The sequence below is a fragment of the Microtus pennsylvanicus genome, chromosome 17 (assembly GCF_037038515.1).
Source record: "Microtus pennsylvanicus isolate mMicPen1 chromosome 17, mMicPen1.hap1, whole genome shotgun sequence".
Lineage (NCBI taxonomy): Eukaryota > Metazoa > Chordata > Mammalia > Rodentia > Cricetidae > Microtus > Microtus pennsylvanicus.
In genome coordinates, this window is record NC_134595.1 from 7,531,569 (window position 1) to 7,551,046 (window position 19,478).

A 19,478-nucleotide genomic window follows, 5' to 3' on the forward strand; every position below is an offset into this window, starting at 1 on the left:
TATGTGCATACAGTCAGGCATGGTACCACACACCTTTGATCCCAGCACTCAAGAGAAAAAGGTAGGCAGATCTCTGAGTTCCAGGCCCAGCTGGTTTACATAGTGAGTTCTAAGACAGCCAGGACAACATAGAAACCCTGTCTCAAAAAAAGAAAAAATGCATATATATGTGTGTGATATATGTATACCAAAGGTCTTCACTTGGTGTATACTCTCAGACTTAGTAATACAGTTGTTTAAAATAATAACTTTATCAAGAGCCAAATTAGCAATGATTTCTAGTGATATATTTATTGTGTTTAAGAAACCACCTAGCCAAGGACTTGTTTTGACATGTAGGCCCATTATTTACCTTCAAGATCTACAACAGATTTTTACTATCAATTCATTTCTTGCCTGAAAAACAGAGGATTTCTTAACATCAATCATATCACATCATCTCTGTCCTTTTCAGTATGAGATACATATTTTAAGGAGATCCACATCCCGAGATCAAAACGTTCTTTGAAGACTCTGGTTCGTTCTGCCCTTCTACCCATCTGGTTTTTGCTGAGGTATTTGCCTTTACCCACAAATAAAATACCCTTGGCTCACTCCAGGGCATGATGCTGAGTACATGTACACACACACACACCTTCCCCCAGAAGATGGAAATTTCCCAAGTTATTAAGTTCTAGTTCCTTTTTACCTAATAGTTCCTTACTCAATTACCTCTTTTCTCTTGTGGCTTACCAGAAGCAGCCAGGAGGAACTACATCACATCTCTCCAATTTGCTTGCAAACTTCTCTTATTAAATATTGAAATTCACTGCCCCAGTACCTATGTAAAAAGTGGTCCTGTGTATTCCTGCAACCTCAATTTTGGAGACTGGGGAAAATATACAGATCCTAGGAGTTTCCCAGCCAGACAGCCTAGCCCAGAAGGGAGCTTCCAGTATAGTGAGACCTTACCTCGAGGAAATGAGTTGGTAGCAACAGAAGAATGTATTGTGGCCTCTGCTCTCACATTCATGTGCAAGCACCACACACAAACACACACATGTGACTTTCACATTTCCTAGCAAAGTTTTAAAAATGGCAGCACATATTTTCTAAGATGTCAGCAGCCTTAACTTTCATCCTCTGCACTTTCTGCTAGGTTGTTTTCCATTATCCATCTTACACCTTTTTCATTCTTTACCTATTAACTGCAAAGCAACTTTGTTATTGGAGCATATACTCTTGGGGCTGCCATTACAAGATGCTATAAATGGAGGGGTTGAAAATTCATTTCTCCTAATTATGGCACCTCAGTTTTAATAGGGCAAACTTACAAAGGTTCTAGGAGGCAATGCTCTTTTGCTTTTTCCACCTCCCGAGACTTGTATCATCCTTGATTTATAGTAGCATAACTCCAGTCTGCTTTTATTTCCACAATGCTTTCATCTAGTCTGTTTTCCAAAATTCTAATTTCTTTGCTCTTATAATAACATGTATCACTGGGTTTAGAACTAACTTAAGTCCCAAATGATCTTGGTATTAAGTTCCTTAATTAAATTTTCAAAGATTCCATTGTTATCACACTTTAGCCCATAGTCACACTCAGAAACCAGGTTTCAGGACATGGGCGTCTTTGGGGATATAAGTGTCAATATCACAGTTATTTAAATGTTTTATTTCCATATCTTCCTCCATAGACATAATTTTAAAAATCACCTATACTTTATTCTTTTACAGTTAAGATACCCTTCCCCTCCCACACACACATCTTTGGCCATTTCCAAGATTTGTCTTTTGATTCTACAGTCTGAATGTGTCTTAGATAACAGGTAGATAAATGTATGGATGGGTGGGTGGATGGAAGAGTGGATGGATATATAAACAGGTAGGTATTCAGGTAGAAATTCTTTTTACATGTTTGATTTGTGGCTTGCCATTAACTTTGGAAATTTCTCTTTCATTATTTCAAATCTTTCTTTTGTCACATTCTCCTTTTCTTTTGGTATTCCAATACAGTCTCAGAATTCTTACGTGTTCTGTTTCATTTTTAAAATTCCCCTTTGAATTTACATTCCTGAAGTCTGTGCAATCTGTGATGATCTTTCCTTGGCCATGTTCAGATCACAGATGAGCTTACCAATGGCAAACTTAAGTTACAGTGTTTTTAATTTATAGCATAAATTTCTGGTTCCTCTTGATTTTCCACCTATTTACATTGCAAATCTATTATGTTTTCTACTTTATGTATTAAAGGCCCTAATAAAACATTTTAATTAAGATTTTCCATATGACAATCAAACTTCTTTTTTGTTGAGGTTAGGTCTAAAAATTGGTTTGTCTCTTCAGTATGCGTTCTTCCTAACACGTCTTGAGAGTTCTGTTGAATGCTGAGCATGATATAATGTAATGGAGGTAAGTAAACCTTTTATTATTGTGTTATATAAAAGTAACTGCTATTGCTAGAGGTGCCAGATATAGTACATATTCATTGTAAAAGTATGAGTTGCATTATGATATTCTTACGTATATATGAGATGTTGATTTTACCTAATCCTTTTGTCCTTTCCTGTTCTCATTCCTCTCTCCTACTGATCCCTTCTCTTCCCAAATATTCATACTTTTTGTTTACACGTTTTTTTCCAGTCTAGATTCTAAATATAAGAGAAAACACGAGACACTTGTCATTCTAAGACTGTTTATTTTCTTAACACAATATTTAGTTTGATCCATTTTCCTGCAAAAGAATAATTTGCATCATTATGACTAAATTCCCTGTGTGTCTGTGTGTGTTCTTTGTCCATGAACATGTGGAAAGCCAGGCTGGTTAAATGACTGAGGTATTATAAAATGTGGTAGATTAAGTAGAGATGCAGTTGGTTTTTTTGTTACCAGCATGCTAACAAAGATTCCTCTATGTCTAGGAGTGGTAAAGAGGAACGTGAGATTATTCTATTTTTAGTTTTTTAAGGGTGGTAGCACTAATTTCTATTCTACTAATGATGTATATAGGCTAATTATTCATCCATCTTTGCAGAGATTTCTATTCCTATAGATCTTGATGATTGCCATTCTGACTAAGGTGAGATGGGATCTCAGTGTAGATCTCATTTGCATTTTCCTCGTGGCTAAGGATGGTGAACATTTTCCTACATATTCACTGGTCATTTGTACTTCTTTTAAGAACAGACTGCTCAATTCATTTGCCCATTTATTTATTGGATGGTAGTGGTCTTGATGTTCAGTTTTATGCTCTCTTTATATATATACTGAATTTATTGTCCTTGAGACAGGTTCTAATTATGTAGCCCTTTCTGGCCTGGAACTCTTTATGTAGTCCAGACTGCCCATAAAGATCCAACTGTCTCTAACTCCTCAATTCTGGGATTAATGTGTATACTTCTACACTCAGCATGTATTCTAGATATTACTCTTCTTTTGGATGAGTAGTTAATACAAATTTTCTCTCATTCTATAAGTTGTTGCTTCATTTTTAATTTGTTATGCAGAAACTATGTCACGGGCAGGCTGGGGAGTGTATATTCACCTATGCATGTGCATATGGAAGTCAGATGTCAAAATCAAATATCTTCACCTATAGCTCCCCAACATACTTCTGAAACCAGGTCTCTCACTAACCTAGAGCTTCCATTATATCTAGAGCAGCTGACTAGCAGACACCTGGGATCCATTTGTCTCCAGTGCCCCTCCCCACATATACATACTACTGCTCCCAGATTTCACATGAGTGTTGGGTAGTAACGTGGGTTCTTATGCTTGCAGAGTAAACGATTCATACACTAAGCCATCTCACCAGCCCCTAGAAACACATGCAATGTCATTTGTCAATTCTTATTTCCTACATTTTTTTACTTGTATTCAGAAAGCCCTTGTACCTACCCATGTCTTAATGAATTTTCTCTAAAACAGTTTCAAAGTTTTTATCTAGTTTGTAAACACTTTGACAGGGTGAGAGTCAAGGATCCAGTTTCATCCTACCACATGGGAATCAGTTTTTACAGTACCATTTGTTGAAGATGTACTTTCTACAAGTTTATGAACTACTCTTGGAAATCAGATGCCTGTAGCTCTGTGGGTTTTTTTTCTGTCTTCTTCCTTCCCAGAGCTTTCCATTCTGGTTTTGTTTACTTGATGAGTTCTTGTTAGCATGTCTCTGTTCTATCATTTGAAATCAGGTATTTGATATCTCTAACATTGCTATTTCTGTTAAGAATTCCTTGGGTTATTATTGTTATTGGTGTAGGAAGTCCTTCTGTCTTTGTGTCTCTTTCATTGGTTAATAAAGAAAGTGCTTTGGGCCTTTTGATAGGGCAGAACTTAGGTAGGCAGGAAAGACAGAAGTGAATGCTGGGAGACAGAAGGGTGGAGTCGGGGATACCACTGTAGACAGTAACTGGGAATTTTACACAGTAAGCCACTGCCACATGGCGATACACAGATTAATAGAAATGGGTTAAATTAGTATAAGAGTTAGCTAGTAAGAAGTTAGAGCTAATGGGCCAAGCAGTGTTTTAATAAATACAATTTCTGTGTGGTTATTTTGGGGCTAAGCTACCCGGGCAGCTGGGACGAACAAGCAGTCCCTCCTTGCAGCATGCTATGGTTATTTAGGATTCATTTAGTTGTAGAATTGCTTTTTCTTTGAAGAATGTCATTGAAATTTTGGTAAGTACTGTACTGGATTTATAAAGAACTTTGGGTAGTATACACATTTTCACAATATTAATTCTGCTGATCCATTGACATATGATGTCTTTCCATATTCTACTATCTGCTTTGGTTAATTTCATCAGTGTTTTACAGTTTACACTTCTATGGTTAGAATTATTTATTTCTATATTTAAAGCTAATGTGAAAAATTATTTTCCTGATTTCATTCTCAGTGTGATTATAACTGTATATTTAAAATTATTTTGTATGTTGATTTTGTACTCCACTTTGTGTTGAAAATATTTATCATATCAAAAAGTTTTATTGGGGAGTCTTTATTAAGGTCTTTTTTATTTTTATGTGTCTAGGTTTTTGCCTGCATGCATTTATGTGCACCATGTGCATACCTATTATTCACAGAAGACAGAAAAGGTCACCAAACTCCCTGGAACTGATATTATAGATAATAGTGGGTTGCTGTGTGGGTGCTGGAAATTGAACCCTGGTCCTCTGGAAGAGCAGAGTGTTCTTAATTGGCTGAGCCATTTCTCCAGCCCCTATCAAGGTCTTTTTAGTATCAAATCGTTTGCAAATAAGGCTAACTGAATATTTCATTTTTAAAAAAGTTGTAATCATTTAATTTCTTTCTCATGCTTCCTAGATAAGAATTTCAGTGGTAAATTAGTAAGAATGGAGAGATTTGTCTTGCTTTTGATTTTAGGGAAAATGCTTTTTTCCCCCCGATTTTGTGTATTATTGGCTATACATTTGTCATGCTGTGTGTGTCTGGAATATACCATAAACATGTTGGTTTCATTCCAGAGATTTAGGAATGGTTCAACATAAGCAAATTAATACACATATAACACTCAGGAAAATAAATCTCATGATTATCTTACTGTCTCAATAGAGAAAAAGCCCTTGAACAAGTTCAATATCAATTTTTTAAAAAAATAAAATCTCTGAAGAAATCTGGAGTAGAAAGAACATAACCATCCTCTATATTTAGGTAGATGATAGATAGATAGATAGATAGATAGATAGATAGATAGATAAGATAAGATAAGATAGATTAAATAGACAGAGAAAAACCCTAATTTCTTGGATGGTATCAGCTGATGTTTTTCTGGCTCCTCAAACTTTTGTTGAAAGGAGATGTCTAATGTTATTCTGATGGAGATGCCTTTGTAAGCACATTGACATTTTCCTCTGGTAGCTTTTTGCTGTGTTTTACTTGACATTTTGTTTCCATTTTGACAGTCTTGCTATGTTACCCTTCAATGTATTCTCAATGTACTACAAACTCACTAGTGACTGAAATCCTTCTCACTTTCCTAAGTGCTAGAATAACGATGTGGGACACCAGAACCAGCTTTCTCATGTATTTAGTCTTCCTTTGTTCCACTCTTTGCCTTTAACTCTGATGTGACATGGGGAGCTTCTGCAACTGCCATATTTTGTAGGAATTATTAGTGCCTCCATTCCTAGTTCGTCTATATCATTGGTTGGAGAAATTTTTTGTTATTCTATAACTGATTACGTTTTTCGATATCTGTCTTGAAACTCTACTCTACTCTTTTATTACATGTACACTTAGGTTTGAGCTCTTCCAAAATTTTGCAAAGTCATAGACATCCTGCCTTTTGTTTTTTTTTTTAACTCATTCTAAATGTACTCTTGACCCTGACTTTGTTTTTAATCCCTGTGTACTTTCTTCTGCTTGATTTAGTCTATTGGTAATAGTTCCAACTGGTTTATTATAATTTATTATTATTACTATTATTTGTTTGTTACTTGTTTCCTTGATGAATTTTCAATCCATGTTGCAGACTTTCTATTTCTAGGTCCTGAATTGATGTCTTCTTTAAAGTCATTGATCAAATTTAAAAGTGGGCTTTTGAATTCTTTGTCCTAGGTTTCAAGTATTTCAGCATCTTTTGTTTTACCTATTTTTTAGATAAGGAGTCATACTGTCTAAATTCATACTTCTCCTGCTATTATACTATGACTTAGACATCTATTGGGATGTATACATATTTTTCTTTCACTTATATATTCACAACTTTTAAGAGTAGTTTTCTCTTGAGCTTACATTCACACTACTCTTTAAAGGAGATGAAGCAGAGATTCATAACAAAACAATTATTTTTCCAGAAAAGTTATTAAATTATTAAAATGCATGACTACCTACATCCTTACTAAGGTTATAAAATGTCTCTGATCCTAACTATTTACAAACAAGGGAGTTAAACATTATTAATGCTAAAGTCACTAACAGTAAATAAAGAGTGGAGGACTTGGAACGGTAAAAGATAAAGGAAGGAAGGAGCGGAGTAAAAGCAGATGGTAGGAAAATAGAGCAGAGGTAGGAAGAAGACTGAAACTGCAGAGACAAGCAAGTCAATCATAAAAGCAGAAAAAGGAACAAAACCAAGAAAAAAAAGCTAATAAGGGAATAAATAGAAAAACAATACAAAAGCCTGTATTTCCACCCTGCTGAGATACTTTGCAAGTCTTTCACCTCCCGAGGCACTTCGGATTCCCTTTAGGCTCCTCCTCAGATCTTTTGCTAAACTCTGTTCTCACACTGGAGCTCTTTTAGCTTGGTAATAAAGTGTGTGGAAAAGGAAGTGTTTTTTAAATCTCATTATTAAATCTCAGTCTTTTAGTATATCCAAGCCCTTAAACTATGAATTTAGCAACTATCTCTAATTTACACGCAAACACATCCACTTAACTGAGAGATAACCAGTAATAAAAATGGAAAAGCTGTTCTTCCTTCAGATGGTAAAATCTTTCTCCTAAAGCTCTTTATTACAGATAATGCCAAAGCTCATTTCACATTGGTTCTCTTCCTCCTTACACGCTAGAGCCATTAGCAGTCCCCTTTTTGCTTTAAGTTTTAAAATGTGCAAGTCCATGAATGAATAGAGGTCCATGTGGTTAGTGTACCTACCCATGGCTTCTGCGACTGTAAACAGAATTTGGATGTGATTCTCGATTTTCCTATCTTCCAATATTTCAGGATAGCAATTAGCCTGGCAATCTCAAATCTCCGACAGATCCGTGAAAAGGAATTAGTTTTTAAATTGCTCACTGTTTTAGTCTAAAGTAAGGAGCGATATTGTCTGCTTTCTTTGTATGCTGGAACTGCAACCACAAGTCCTACAAACGTCCTTAATAGTATAATATTTAAAAGTTCAAACATTTTCCCCTTGTTGTCACAGAGTAAGAAATACCTCCTATGTCCTCTCTACCACAAGAGCTCTTAGCTCTCTCTGTTCCATTGCTACTTCTCTTTGTTACCCTGTATCAACCAGTGAGTGTATGGAAATGTACTTAAAGTTTGTACCTTCAATTCTCCAAAGGATGACAAAGAACTAATACCATTCTAGATGACAGGAGATAATTTATTATATGTGTTGGCCACTGGTTGTTGACATTTCAATGAGGGCTGCCTAAAATAGGTTGGTATCTGATTAACAAAACAATGATTACTACATTCAGAATATTCAACACTGGCTTTTGTTTGTTTGCTTGCAGTGCTGGGGATGAAGCCAGAATATATGGTTTATGGATGGTAGACTGGGGATGTAGCTCAGTAGCTAAATCCCTAACCTGATAAATATTTTTATCTAATATATCAACCATACTTTAGTTTTCTCATTGTTCTAAGAAAAAAATGTCCCTCTGACAATATTCTGCTCTGTATTACACATTAATCCTTTGTCATATATCTTAATATTTCAATCAAGAACAATTCTTCATGCCATGACACTGAGAACTTGTAGTGGCATTTCAGTTGTACTTTAATAAAGCTTGCCTGGGGATCAGGAGAGTAAAACAGCCACACTGGTCAGCCTTACAGCCGGACAGTGATATCACAAACCTTTAATCCCAGTAGCCACACTAGTTGCCATAGAAACCGAGCAGTGCATGCTTTTAATCCCAGTGGTGTACACCTTTAATCCCAGAACTAGAAAGGATTATAAAATGGGAGGAAACAACTATCAAGCATAGTCTCAGTCTGAGATTCCTGGAGGCAGGATCACCATATTCAGACTGAGGTCAAGGTAAGAGCCAGCGCCTGGCTGTTTTGCTTCTCTGATCTTCAGTTTTATTAACCATGCTTCACTTTAAGTATTGCAAGCTATCTGTTTCTTGGTTGCACATTTCTAACTTGACTTTGTCTCATCATTATGCATACCTAAATTAGAATGATAATCTTTGCATAATACTCTATCTTTCTAGTAGGCAACTCTGGCTTTGACAACTTGGGTGACATATTTTCTGATTGTCAATAATACAATTATGATGAACCCTTGGCAACAGGCAGGAAGGGTGGTTGTACTTTTAAGTCAATGCAGATATCCTATCTACAATCTCCTCGTAGGGCCTCACCTCAGGTTGTTATTAATCTCTAACTATTCTTGCCCAGCCATTCTTTCATTTTCTCACCCATTCTATTTATTAGCACCCTGTCCTGTCTACCTGCATACCGACTTAGCAGCCACTCCATCCTTTCTGTGTCATCATGTGAACTCATGGGTGCATGTGTTCTTTTGTTTTCTGTTGGGCTTTTTTGAGACACTGTGTCATGTAGGGCACATTGGCTTGGGCCTCATTATGTAGCCTAGGATGACCTTGCATTTGCTGAGATTTCCTGGGGCATTGTGAGTGCTTACCAAAACACTCTTACCAATTTAGCCACATCCCTATCCCTCTCTGTTTTTAGTAATTTATCACTGTCCTTAATGGGATGGAGATACAGCTCAGTTGGTAAAGTACTGGCCTAGCATTCACAAAGTTCGGATTCAATTCCCAGCATACTCATAATCCAGGCACCCCAGGGGTGGAAACAGGAGAATCAATTCAAGATCACACTTGGCTACACAGTTAATCAAGCCCAGACCCTGTTTGGGAGGGAGGGAACAAATTAAAAGTTTTCATATTCAAATATTCCCACATTTGGCAAGAAGAAGCCTAGAAAAAGCTAGTTCCTGAATTCTTTACCAAGACTCCATCTTCTTTGGTTTTTGCCAGTAGTCTTGTGTTTACCTGAGTCAACATTTTTGACACAAATATGAGGCGCATTTCATTATTACCTTACCTGAATGTTTTAAAGATCACCTTGACATTTCATTTTCTTTAAAACTTAGTTTAATTTACTTACAAAACAACAACATACATTTATTCTGTTAAGCCAGGGGCTTGGTCATAGCTCAGTGTAGAGTGCAGGTTTAGCTTTCAGGGCCCCATGTTAAATTTCCAGCAGCAAAGAAAACAACAATAGTTATTTAAAAAAAAAAACTGAGAATAAGAGAAATTTTAGAATACACAGAGTTTACTGCTATGTTCAAAAATATTAAATCCCAATTTTTATTGTCAGTATCTATTATTATCTAATTTATAAACTGTATTTTAAGCTTTCTGTATGTAATTATTCTATCTATATATATAACTCATACCCAGTTGTACTCAAAATATACTGGTAGTGAAATCTTTCTTCATGTTTTTCCCAAATGCAGCCTTACCTGAGGAGTCCAGTAAAAAGTGGGGCTCAATCTGTAGAGTTTTCTTTTATGGAAACTCTGAAGGGGTCTTGTTCGGGCAGCTGTACTCATGATAGCCAAGGATGGAGATTTCAGTCTTGTCCTGTCTTTTCGCCTTTTCTTACTGTGCTTCTGATTAAGTAACCAGCTACTGGAGGAAGAGAGCTCATCTAAATTCTCTGAAGCACTGAAATGTATGAAATAATTGGAGATGGGGGAGGGCAAAATAAAATAAACAGAAGACAAAGAAAACTAAATGTAAATTTTCTTGTTTTATTATGATAGAAGAGTATTAACTTTTAGTCAATTTGTGATAACAATAGGTAAAATAATTGATATTAATGGAGAATTACATAGTAAAAATATAGAAATAATTTCTATTTTCTGCTGCAAAAGGTACATTTTCAAAGTTAAAATGTTTTTAATATAAGATGAATGTTTTTTGTAAAATAATTCACAGATGACATAGTTTAAACTATTTATGCCAATTTCTTTTCATGTTTAGATGAAGTACATCAGAACTAAGGCTTAAAAAGTCCAAGGTCTGCTAACTGCATCTTAAATAAGCAAGCCTACTGCATCTCAAAGTTTAGTGAACTCTGAAACAGCTACAACCCTATTATAGCTTAGAAACTTTTAAAACTTATGATGTAACTTGCAACTATAAAATAATGAAATAAGCTATATATGGAAAATATAATTTTATAATTAATCTTTATTGCAATTTTTAATATTATATTTAAGGTTTCTCATGTTCCCAGGAAAAAAAAAAGATCCCTATCATAAAGATTTTACAAGCTGACAGGTTAAAACTTCATGATTATGTTGGAATATTACACATCAAGAGAAAAATTAGGTGGTATCTTTTGTTCGTTAATAGCCATTTGTTATTCTTTTCTGAATCTGATCTAGTTTTATTTTGACTAGCAGTAAAAAAAGAACCTTTGGAATATATAAATAAATAAGTTATTACCTGCTGTGGGATAATGCTCTTGTAAACTGTAATGATTTGTCACTCATATTGGTCTAATAAAATGCTAACTGGCCAGTAGCCAGGCAGGAAGTAAGGCAGGGTAACCAGACTAAAAGAATTCTGGGAAGAGGAAAGGCCAGATGCTTCCACCAGCTTTCACCAATGCAAAAAACTAATAACGTCAAGAGTCAGCACCTGAAAATGCTAACGCTTTGATGTAACTGGCCTACTTGAATCTCTAACCCTATAGTTGCTAGGTGTCTTGATGTCTGTGTTTCTTTTGTTCATAAAAATGTTCATGAAATTGTTTCCACAGTGAAAAATATCATTCAGGGCAACCTGAATTTGTTCCTAAGTGCAATCACTCAGAATAAACTGTCTTAGGAATTTTGGAGAGCTGTTTTATATTGACACACTTAACTTGCATTATTATATTACATATTAATATACTAATATATTGTAATATTATACTAATATGTAATATGTTAATATATTGATACATTCTATATGTACTAATAGAATGTAAGCTTTTCAACTTTATGAGGCCAATACTAGTTGACTTAGTAGTCTAACATTACATTACATCGAGATAGGTTAGATACACAGGGAATAAAGCGACAAACAGCAAACTTGGTAAATGGTGGTACATTATGAGACTCCTCAACATCTGCTAGGACAGCTGCTGACTACACTTTGATTCATTATAAATACATCTTCAGATTACTAGCCTTGCAAATTTGCTTGCTTTTGTCATGTATCTGACAGCATGCTGCAGCTGGAAAAGCCCACATAAGGGAAGAAATGCTGGGTTAGCTCTATTCCAGGACACACCCACACCCCTCCTGTAACCCCTCACCTTGCTTCTATATTAACTCAAGAATAATCCCTCATCATTTTAAGTTTGGGCAAAAAAGGGAGCTACTGGAGATTTGGGATGTTTCTTCCTGAGAAGCCAACTGTTACTGCTTCACCATGTAACTCTCTGCCTTGTAAGAAACTTGCTCCAAATGCCTTACTTATTATTTCTTTAATGATGACAAGAACCTGGAAACACTGAGTAGAGGTCTCCTTTGTTCCTTTATCTTTGGCATATCACCAACCAAATAATGCTAATTGACTTAAGACCAATTGGTGTTTGCAGTTCTTCTGTGTCCAGGGAAATAGCTCAGTCTGCAGCAACCACATGGTGGCTCATAACCACCATAATGAGATCTGTTCATATGTACATACATGCAAAACAGAACATGGTACATATTAAATAAATAAATCTAGAAAGAAAGAAAGAAAGGAAGGAAGGAAGGAAGGAAGGAAGGAAGGAAGGAAGGAAGGAAGGAAGGAAGGACGGACGGACGGAAGAAAGAAAGAGAAAGTAAGTTAGTTCAGTCTGTAAAATACCTACCTTGGAAGTACAAGAACCTGCGTTTGGATGCCAAGTAAAAGCCAAGTGCAGCAGTACCTCTGCTTTTTTTTTTTTCATAACCCCAACACTGGGGCAAAAGTCTTAAGGGAAACTGAAAACTCTCTGGATGGATCCCCTCCAGGGTCAGTGAGATCTTGTCTCTGAATATATGGTGGCAAGTGCTTGAGGGAGACACCCAGCTTTGACCTCTGGCCTCCACATGCATGCACATACACCCACATACCATATTGCTATACACATTCATACCCACACATGCTTCACACAAAAGATAGTATTTTTATAACAGTACTATTGTGTTTAAATCATGTTACATCTACTATAAAAATATTCTTTTAGAGTGATAAAACAAAAAATTCAAGAATGTTCACACAGCAACGGGAAATCAGAAAGATCTAAAGAAGTATGGGTAGTTTATGTCGATAAAAACAAAAAAAAGAATTGAAGAGGGAAGATGGTAACTATAATACATTCAACAACTATGTCAGTGATATTATAGCAGTTAGTAATAACACAAACTGTCACCTGGTGACACCAGTGTGTAAGACTAGCTACTCAGGTAGCCTCAGCGATGAATCAGACGTAAGTTCAACTGCTGCCTGGGATACAGACAAAGCAAAGACCAGCTTACACAATTTAGTAAGACCTATCTCAAAATGTAACAAGTACAAAGTGGGGATCGTACACCATTCCCAGATAAAAGGGAGTTTTTCCAGTACAAAGGCAAATATTAGCATATTTAACTAGTTAATCATTGAGACATATAGCTTGTCAAACACTTAATACAGTTCCAAGAGTTTTTAAAAAGTGCATATATGTATATGTTCAAGACAGGGTTTCTCTATGTTATAGCCTTAGCTGTCTTAGAACTTGCTCTGTAGACCAGGCTGGACTTGAACTCACAGAGATCCTCCTGCCCATCTCCCAACTGTTGAAATTACAGGCGTGCACCACCACCACTGGGCCAGAATTAACTTTTAAAATATTTCTGGAGTAAACAATCATGTTAGAAATAGAAACTGCTTAACTGAATTAGCAAAATATTGAGATAATTTAAGTCTAGAAATAGGTGGATTTTTAATATATTTTCTATGTTTAATGTTTTCCATAAAGAAAAAGAAACTGATTATTATAGTGTTATTTGTATTCTTACCTCTGGCTATAAACTTCAAATGGAACTTTTTATTATTATTTCTTTTTGTATTTGTTTTTGAGAATATTATTATTTCTTTTTGTAGTTGTTTTTGAGAAAAGTTCTTGCTATGTAGGCCAAATTTAGCCTCAAACTCACTATGGCCCAAGATGGCCTGGCCTGGAACTCATGAACCATCTATGCCAGCCTCTAAAGGATTAGGATGACAGGCATGCACCACAATACCTGCCTAAAAGGGATTTGAAAGCATGAAGACAAAAGGAAAAACAAAAAACAGAAAGCTACTGTTAACTGCTATTTCTTATCTGAGTTTTTTTAAAAAAGTAGTGTTTTCACTTCAAAGAAAATTTGGAAACATATACACACACAAAAGGAAAACAAAGTTAAAGGCATAGGGATCACTTCGCCAGCCTTAGCACGTATGTCTGGATTGTTCAGAAGGCATGCAAGGAGTGTGGTGTGGTGGCTGGGATCTGTAAGCCTGTCAACTGCACAGTAAGAGAAGACACACAGCTTCTGAGAAGCTGAGCCTATGTGGTGAAGATTACTAGCTCGAAAGGAAGCAGGTATCTGAAGGACAGCCTCCGCAGGTGTCCTCCGACCTCAGTAAGCATACTAGGAACATGTACACCTAGGTACCCAGATATGACTCCCCCCACACAAATACAAGCTAAAATACTTTCTGAACCCAGCCTTCTCAGATGAAATACTATTTTTGCTGCATACCCCTCAAATGTTTTTCTAATAAATCATTGTACAATAAATTTTGTATTCTTATTTTTCCAATCAATAGACCAAAATAAACATGTTATTATAGAATTACATATTTTCTAGACACAATTTTAGCAGTATACCAGTAAATTGCCGTGTATAAAATTAGTTTGACACTTACATCATTAGAGATAAAAACGAAAAGAAGCTGTTTTACAAATAAAAGTAATTCCTAGTGGCACTTCTTTCAAAACAACAGGAAGGTTTCATCTCCCCATTGACATCATATATCTAGTTAATATGATAATTAGTGATATCCCTCAGAATCCAAACTTATATTGATAGCAGTGACCCAGAAAATATTGTTAGCAAACAATATTCTCCTAATTGAGAAGTGACTACTGTGATGTGACTTAGTTTCACAGCGTAGTTGACATGGTTGTCAGCCTGCGGCTTTTCAGTGATGACACCAGCTAGAAGGGATGGCTGCACGGCACGAGAGACAGTTACCACTAGTGACCACAGTATGGCAATGGGCGTGAAAACATAATTTCATACCCCATTCTGGAACTCATTAAGGCAAAATCAAACAAAAATTTAGACCTTATTTCAAGTAGAAATTCACTTTCTCAGAGATAATATATGACATCTTATGTTCATTTTAGAATATCAGGTCTAAAAATGTATAACTACCTCAGTGACTTCATTTATTTGGAGTTTTAAATATACTTTTTTGGTTCTCAGTGACTCTTCTCAGGTCTTAGTGCTAGGATTAATAAACCTAAAAAATTAAATCCAACCTTACCACTTTCGGGTAGACAGTTCCCTTAATTAGTAAATGAAGGTTAGAAATCAATAAATAATAACAAATGCACAAAAAATTTCCCCAGAAAATAATTAACAGTGAGTTTAAAGACAGTATGAGAAAAAGTTATTAAGATACTTATAAAAATTGACCTAAATATTTAAAAAGTATTTATCATGGTTTTATTTAACTCCCTCAAAAGTTAAAGAAAGGCTAAACTTTAAATTTTAAATTTCTTCCATAATATGCAAAACTATGATATAATCTGATGTAATAAAGCGAGGATGAGTACACTTTGATAGGAGAACTAAAATGTTTGACTTGTGAGTTTCTTACATGACAGGTCAACTACCCAGAACGCAGCTAAAATCACAAAAGGCTCTATTTAACCAAAAGAGATTTCGTGGCATGCACACAAGCTTACTCACGTGACTTGTAAAAGAGGCTTTCTCTTCCTATAAGTTGTCCCTTACTACCTTATAGATACTTTCTACTGTTTTGAATTTTTTCATTTTTTAAAGATTGTGTGTGTGTGTGTGTGTGTGTGTGTGTGTGTGTATCCACGCACATGTGCATGTGTGTGTGTGTGCCTGTATGTTTGGATGCTTATGGGGAGCATAAAAGAAGGGTGCCTGAGAACCCACACTCTTGTCTTCCTTCTTGCTCTCTGGTTCCTGATGAACAGGGGAGCAGGGTACTTTGTTCCACCAAATACTCTTACCATGGTGTGCTGTCTCACTGCCAGCCTCAAGCTAACCAACTGATTGTCAACTTCTAAAATGGAAAACCAAAATAAATGTATCTGAATTCAAAGCTCATCATCTCAGGTATATTTCTTATGTGGACTGAAAGATGACAAATATTTGATTCATTCAATATTAATTGATGTTCATAATATGTCTGTTACTCATGCAAGTGTTCCAAATAAAACCCCAAACCACAATGTAACAAGATAAACCAAAGATATTCTACTTTTTTGAAGCTTATATACTGTCAAACCAGAAGACAGATAATATGTAAAAACTTTAACAAAATGAATCACAATTGTTATCTGATATTCAAACTGCTCGTGAACTAGCTGATTGTTCCCCTGTCTGTTCTTGACTAATGGTAACTGAGTGCAGAGCTCCACATAGGCCGTGTCCGTGTACTACAACTAAGCCACATCTCCAGCTCTTGCAATGCTCCTGTCCCAGCCTTGCAAGTAGCCAGGACGACAGAAATGCATCACTGTGCCCATTTTAACTATTCTCTTCCTGTAATATAGAAAACTATACAAGATTATGTGGTGGGGTGAATGTAATTGGCCCCCATCACCTCACAGGGAGGGGCACTACTAGGAGGTGCGGTTTTGCTGGAGTGAGTAGAGCTCTGTTGGAGGAAGAGTGGCACTGTGTGCTTTGAGGTTTTCTGTGCTCAAGATACCGCCCAGTGTCTCAGTTGACATCCTACTGCCTGCAAGATGTAGAACTCTCAGTTACTTCTCCATACCATGTCTGCCTGCATGCTGTAGATTCCCTGCCATGATGATAATGGACTGAACCTTTGAAGCTGTAAACCACCACCTCACATGTTTTCCTTTATAAGAGTTGCTGTGGTCATGGTGTTTCTTCACAGCAATAGAAACCGTGTGTGAGTGTGTGTTTATGATAATAAACATAATTTACATAAACAAAATGATATAGAAAATGTGTTTAGTTTAAAACCACAATGCTCATTCATCATTTTACAACTCAACTTGTAATTGACTTTCATCATGGATCCCTAAAACAGGATTCTTGTAAATGAGACTCTCACATTTGCCCTATACAACCAGCAAGTCTTACTTTCCAAGGGAAGCATCAACGATGCAAAATATGACACTATGTCAGAAATCAAGTAAAATCAGTAGAAAAACTACTTTCATGATAGATCCAGGGGAAAATGACTGAGCATAAATAAAACTTCAGAAATATTTTAAAACAAGCTTTCTGAATAGTCAATTAGAAACAAAATTTTTATTTAAGATTTAGTTTCTATTCACTAATATCATTCAAGAGTGGGATAGCCATTCCATTAATATTAATACTTAATTTGATTTTTATCTGGATATATATTTTATTTTTGATATATTAGAAGGTTCCTAAAATAACTAATAATATGATTATTAATATAAAAATTAATGTAAAATTATGGTGTTATGTGCCAATTGTCTGTGTCTAACTATATTTAGGGTCTTTTTTAAGTTACAGTAAACTGAAGATCAAGAATGAAGAATTACAAAATAGAAGTCACAGTATTAAGGTAATACTTCCATAGTGAATATTATCACTAGTATGATTTTTAGAAGCATTAAAATTCCTAAAAATTCCTCATGGGTAACTATATTAATCCTATGTACTTATTTATATCTAAAACTGTACCCATGGTCTATGATTGTAGTATTGTAATCCTAAAAATGGCTATAAAATTAAAATAAAATAAGCCAAATTTAGAAGTCAAACTCTTCAAGTAATACCTACCTCTTTGAAATGCCATTAGTCAGACATTTGTGGCTGCAGGATTTGGAGGAGAGGGGTGAGGAAGTTGGAGACAAGTTGAGAGGGGCAATCAAACTGTTAATGATTTCAGTCAACTGTGCACTCTACAAAGAAACAGTTAACACTTTAGTACAGTTAAGCATCATTAAGATCCTGAATTTCTCTCCAAAAGTATACTTATATGCTGTATTATATTTACTGACTTACATATACTGAATTATCCTTAAAAATGAAGCCATACTGTTGTTTTTTTAAAAAATCTGTTCATAATGGCCAGCTTTCTCCAACAAGACCCCACCTTTTAACTTCTAACAAATTACATATCTACCACTTGGTTGATCTGGTCAGAACCTTCATGATTCAATCAACTTTCAAGGATTGGGTCTATGAGCTAGAGACTAATATACAATAAGCTAGAGACTAATGTGACTTTTGGAAGATATTTAATATCTAAACCCTATCAAATAGTTTAAGAAGCAAAACCCTATCTAAAGTTATTTCATAAAGCAAACACTAAGATTACCTGTTTTTCTATGTTTCGAAGCAGTAGCGTGGGGCTGCTGGGTGACATCTCAAAGTCGTGCTCCGGCAAGGTCTCTTCGCTCCTTTGGGGAATCTGAGAATTCATTGAAGTGTTTAATGAAGTCGCTTGATTTGAAAATTGTATCTGTTTTTTCAAAATGTCTTTTGGCAGCTGACATTCTTCTAAGATCACTATCCCCTAGGGGGTAAAAAGCAATAAAAGTGGTCACATCCTATTGTCCTCATGGAAAACATAGATTTAAAATTGAAAATACAGTTTATCTCTCTTAAAAAACTGATTGGAGGTGAGAGATGGCTCAGCAGTGAAGAGAATGTACTTTTAGAGCAACTGAATTTGGATCCCAGCACCTATGTCCAGCAGTCTACAATCACCTACAACTCCAGCTCCAGAGAATCCAACATACTCTTTTGGCAGATGAGAGCATGCGCACATGAATGCATACACAAACACACACATACACACACACAATTAAAAAATTATTTTAAAAAAGCCAACCTTTTTTAAATCCTATGTGATTGGACAACTAGAGTAAGACGATGGACTGGAAACTGTCTCCATATAAATGTGCCATAGTTAAGAAGTGACAAGAAGAAAGAGAGAAAGAGAGGAAGGGGAGGGAAGAGAAGGGAGGGGAGGGGAGGAGAGGGGAGGGGAGGAGAGGAGAGGAGAGGAGAGGAGAGGAGAGGAGAGGAGAGGAGAGGAGAGGAGAGGAGAGGAGAGGAGAGGAGAGGAGAGGAAGAGAAACAAAGCAAGCCTTGATGCAAAGAGAAAAGGGGAAAGAGAGTTTGGAAATGTGCAAAAAAGTGATGGGGTACTTGAAAGTTACAGAGAAACAAGTAATAGACCAAAAAGAAGAAAGAATAACGAAACAGTCTCACCTACCAACCTGCAGAGAGAAAGGGGAAAGGGACACAACAGAAAGTAGAACTGGGGATTGAGTGCACAGGAATATGCAAATAACTAAAAGGATTTCTCCCAAACTAGAAGAGATACCCAAACCAAGAGTGAATGTAGAAATACACAAAACTCTAAAGAACAGTAATTACTAAATTAAAACATACTAGCCGGGCGGTGGTGGCGCACGCCTTTAATCCCAGCACTCGGGAGGCAGAGGCAGGCGGATCTCTGTGAGTTCGAGGCCAGCCTGGTCTACAAGA

The 19,478-nt window shown here is 36.0% G+C and overlaps 1 protein-coding gene across 8 annotated transcripts in view; it reads right to left on the reverse strand.

Annotated features, from left to right (window-relative positions):
• Positions 1 to 19,478, reverse strand: part of Kansl1l (KAT8 regulatory NSL complex subunit 1 like) — an 86,474-nt gene that overhangs the window by 28,205 nt on the left and 38,791 nt on the right. For 7 of the 8 annotated variants that reach the window (XM_075951379.1, XM_075951378.1, XM_075951376.1 and 4 more), the window contains exons 4-6: positions 18,301 to 18,498; positions 17,760 to 17,881; positions 10,182 to 10,386 (exon numbers count right to left, since the gene is read on the reverse strand). In XM_075951379.1, coding sequence (XP_075807494.1) covers positions 10,182 to 10,386; positions 17,760 to 17,881; positions 18,301 to 18,498 — 525 coding nt within the window. The remainder of the gene's footprint in view (positions 1 to 10,181; positions 10,387 to 17,759; positions 17,882 to 18,300; positions 18,499 to 19,478) is intronic. The other variant, XM_075951377.1, reaches the window with a different exon arrangement.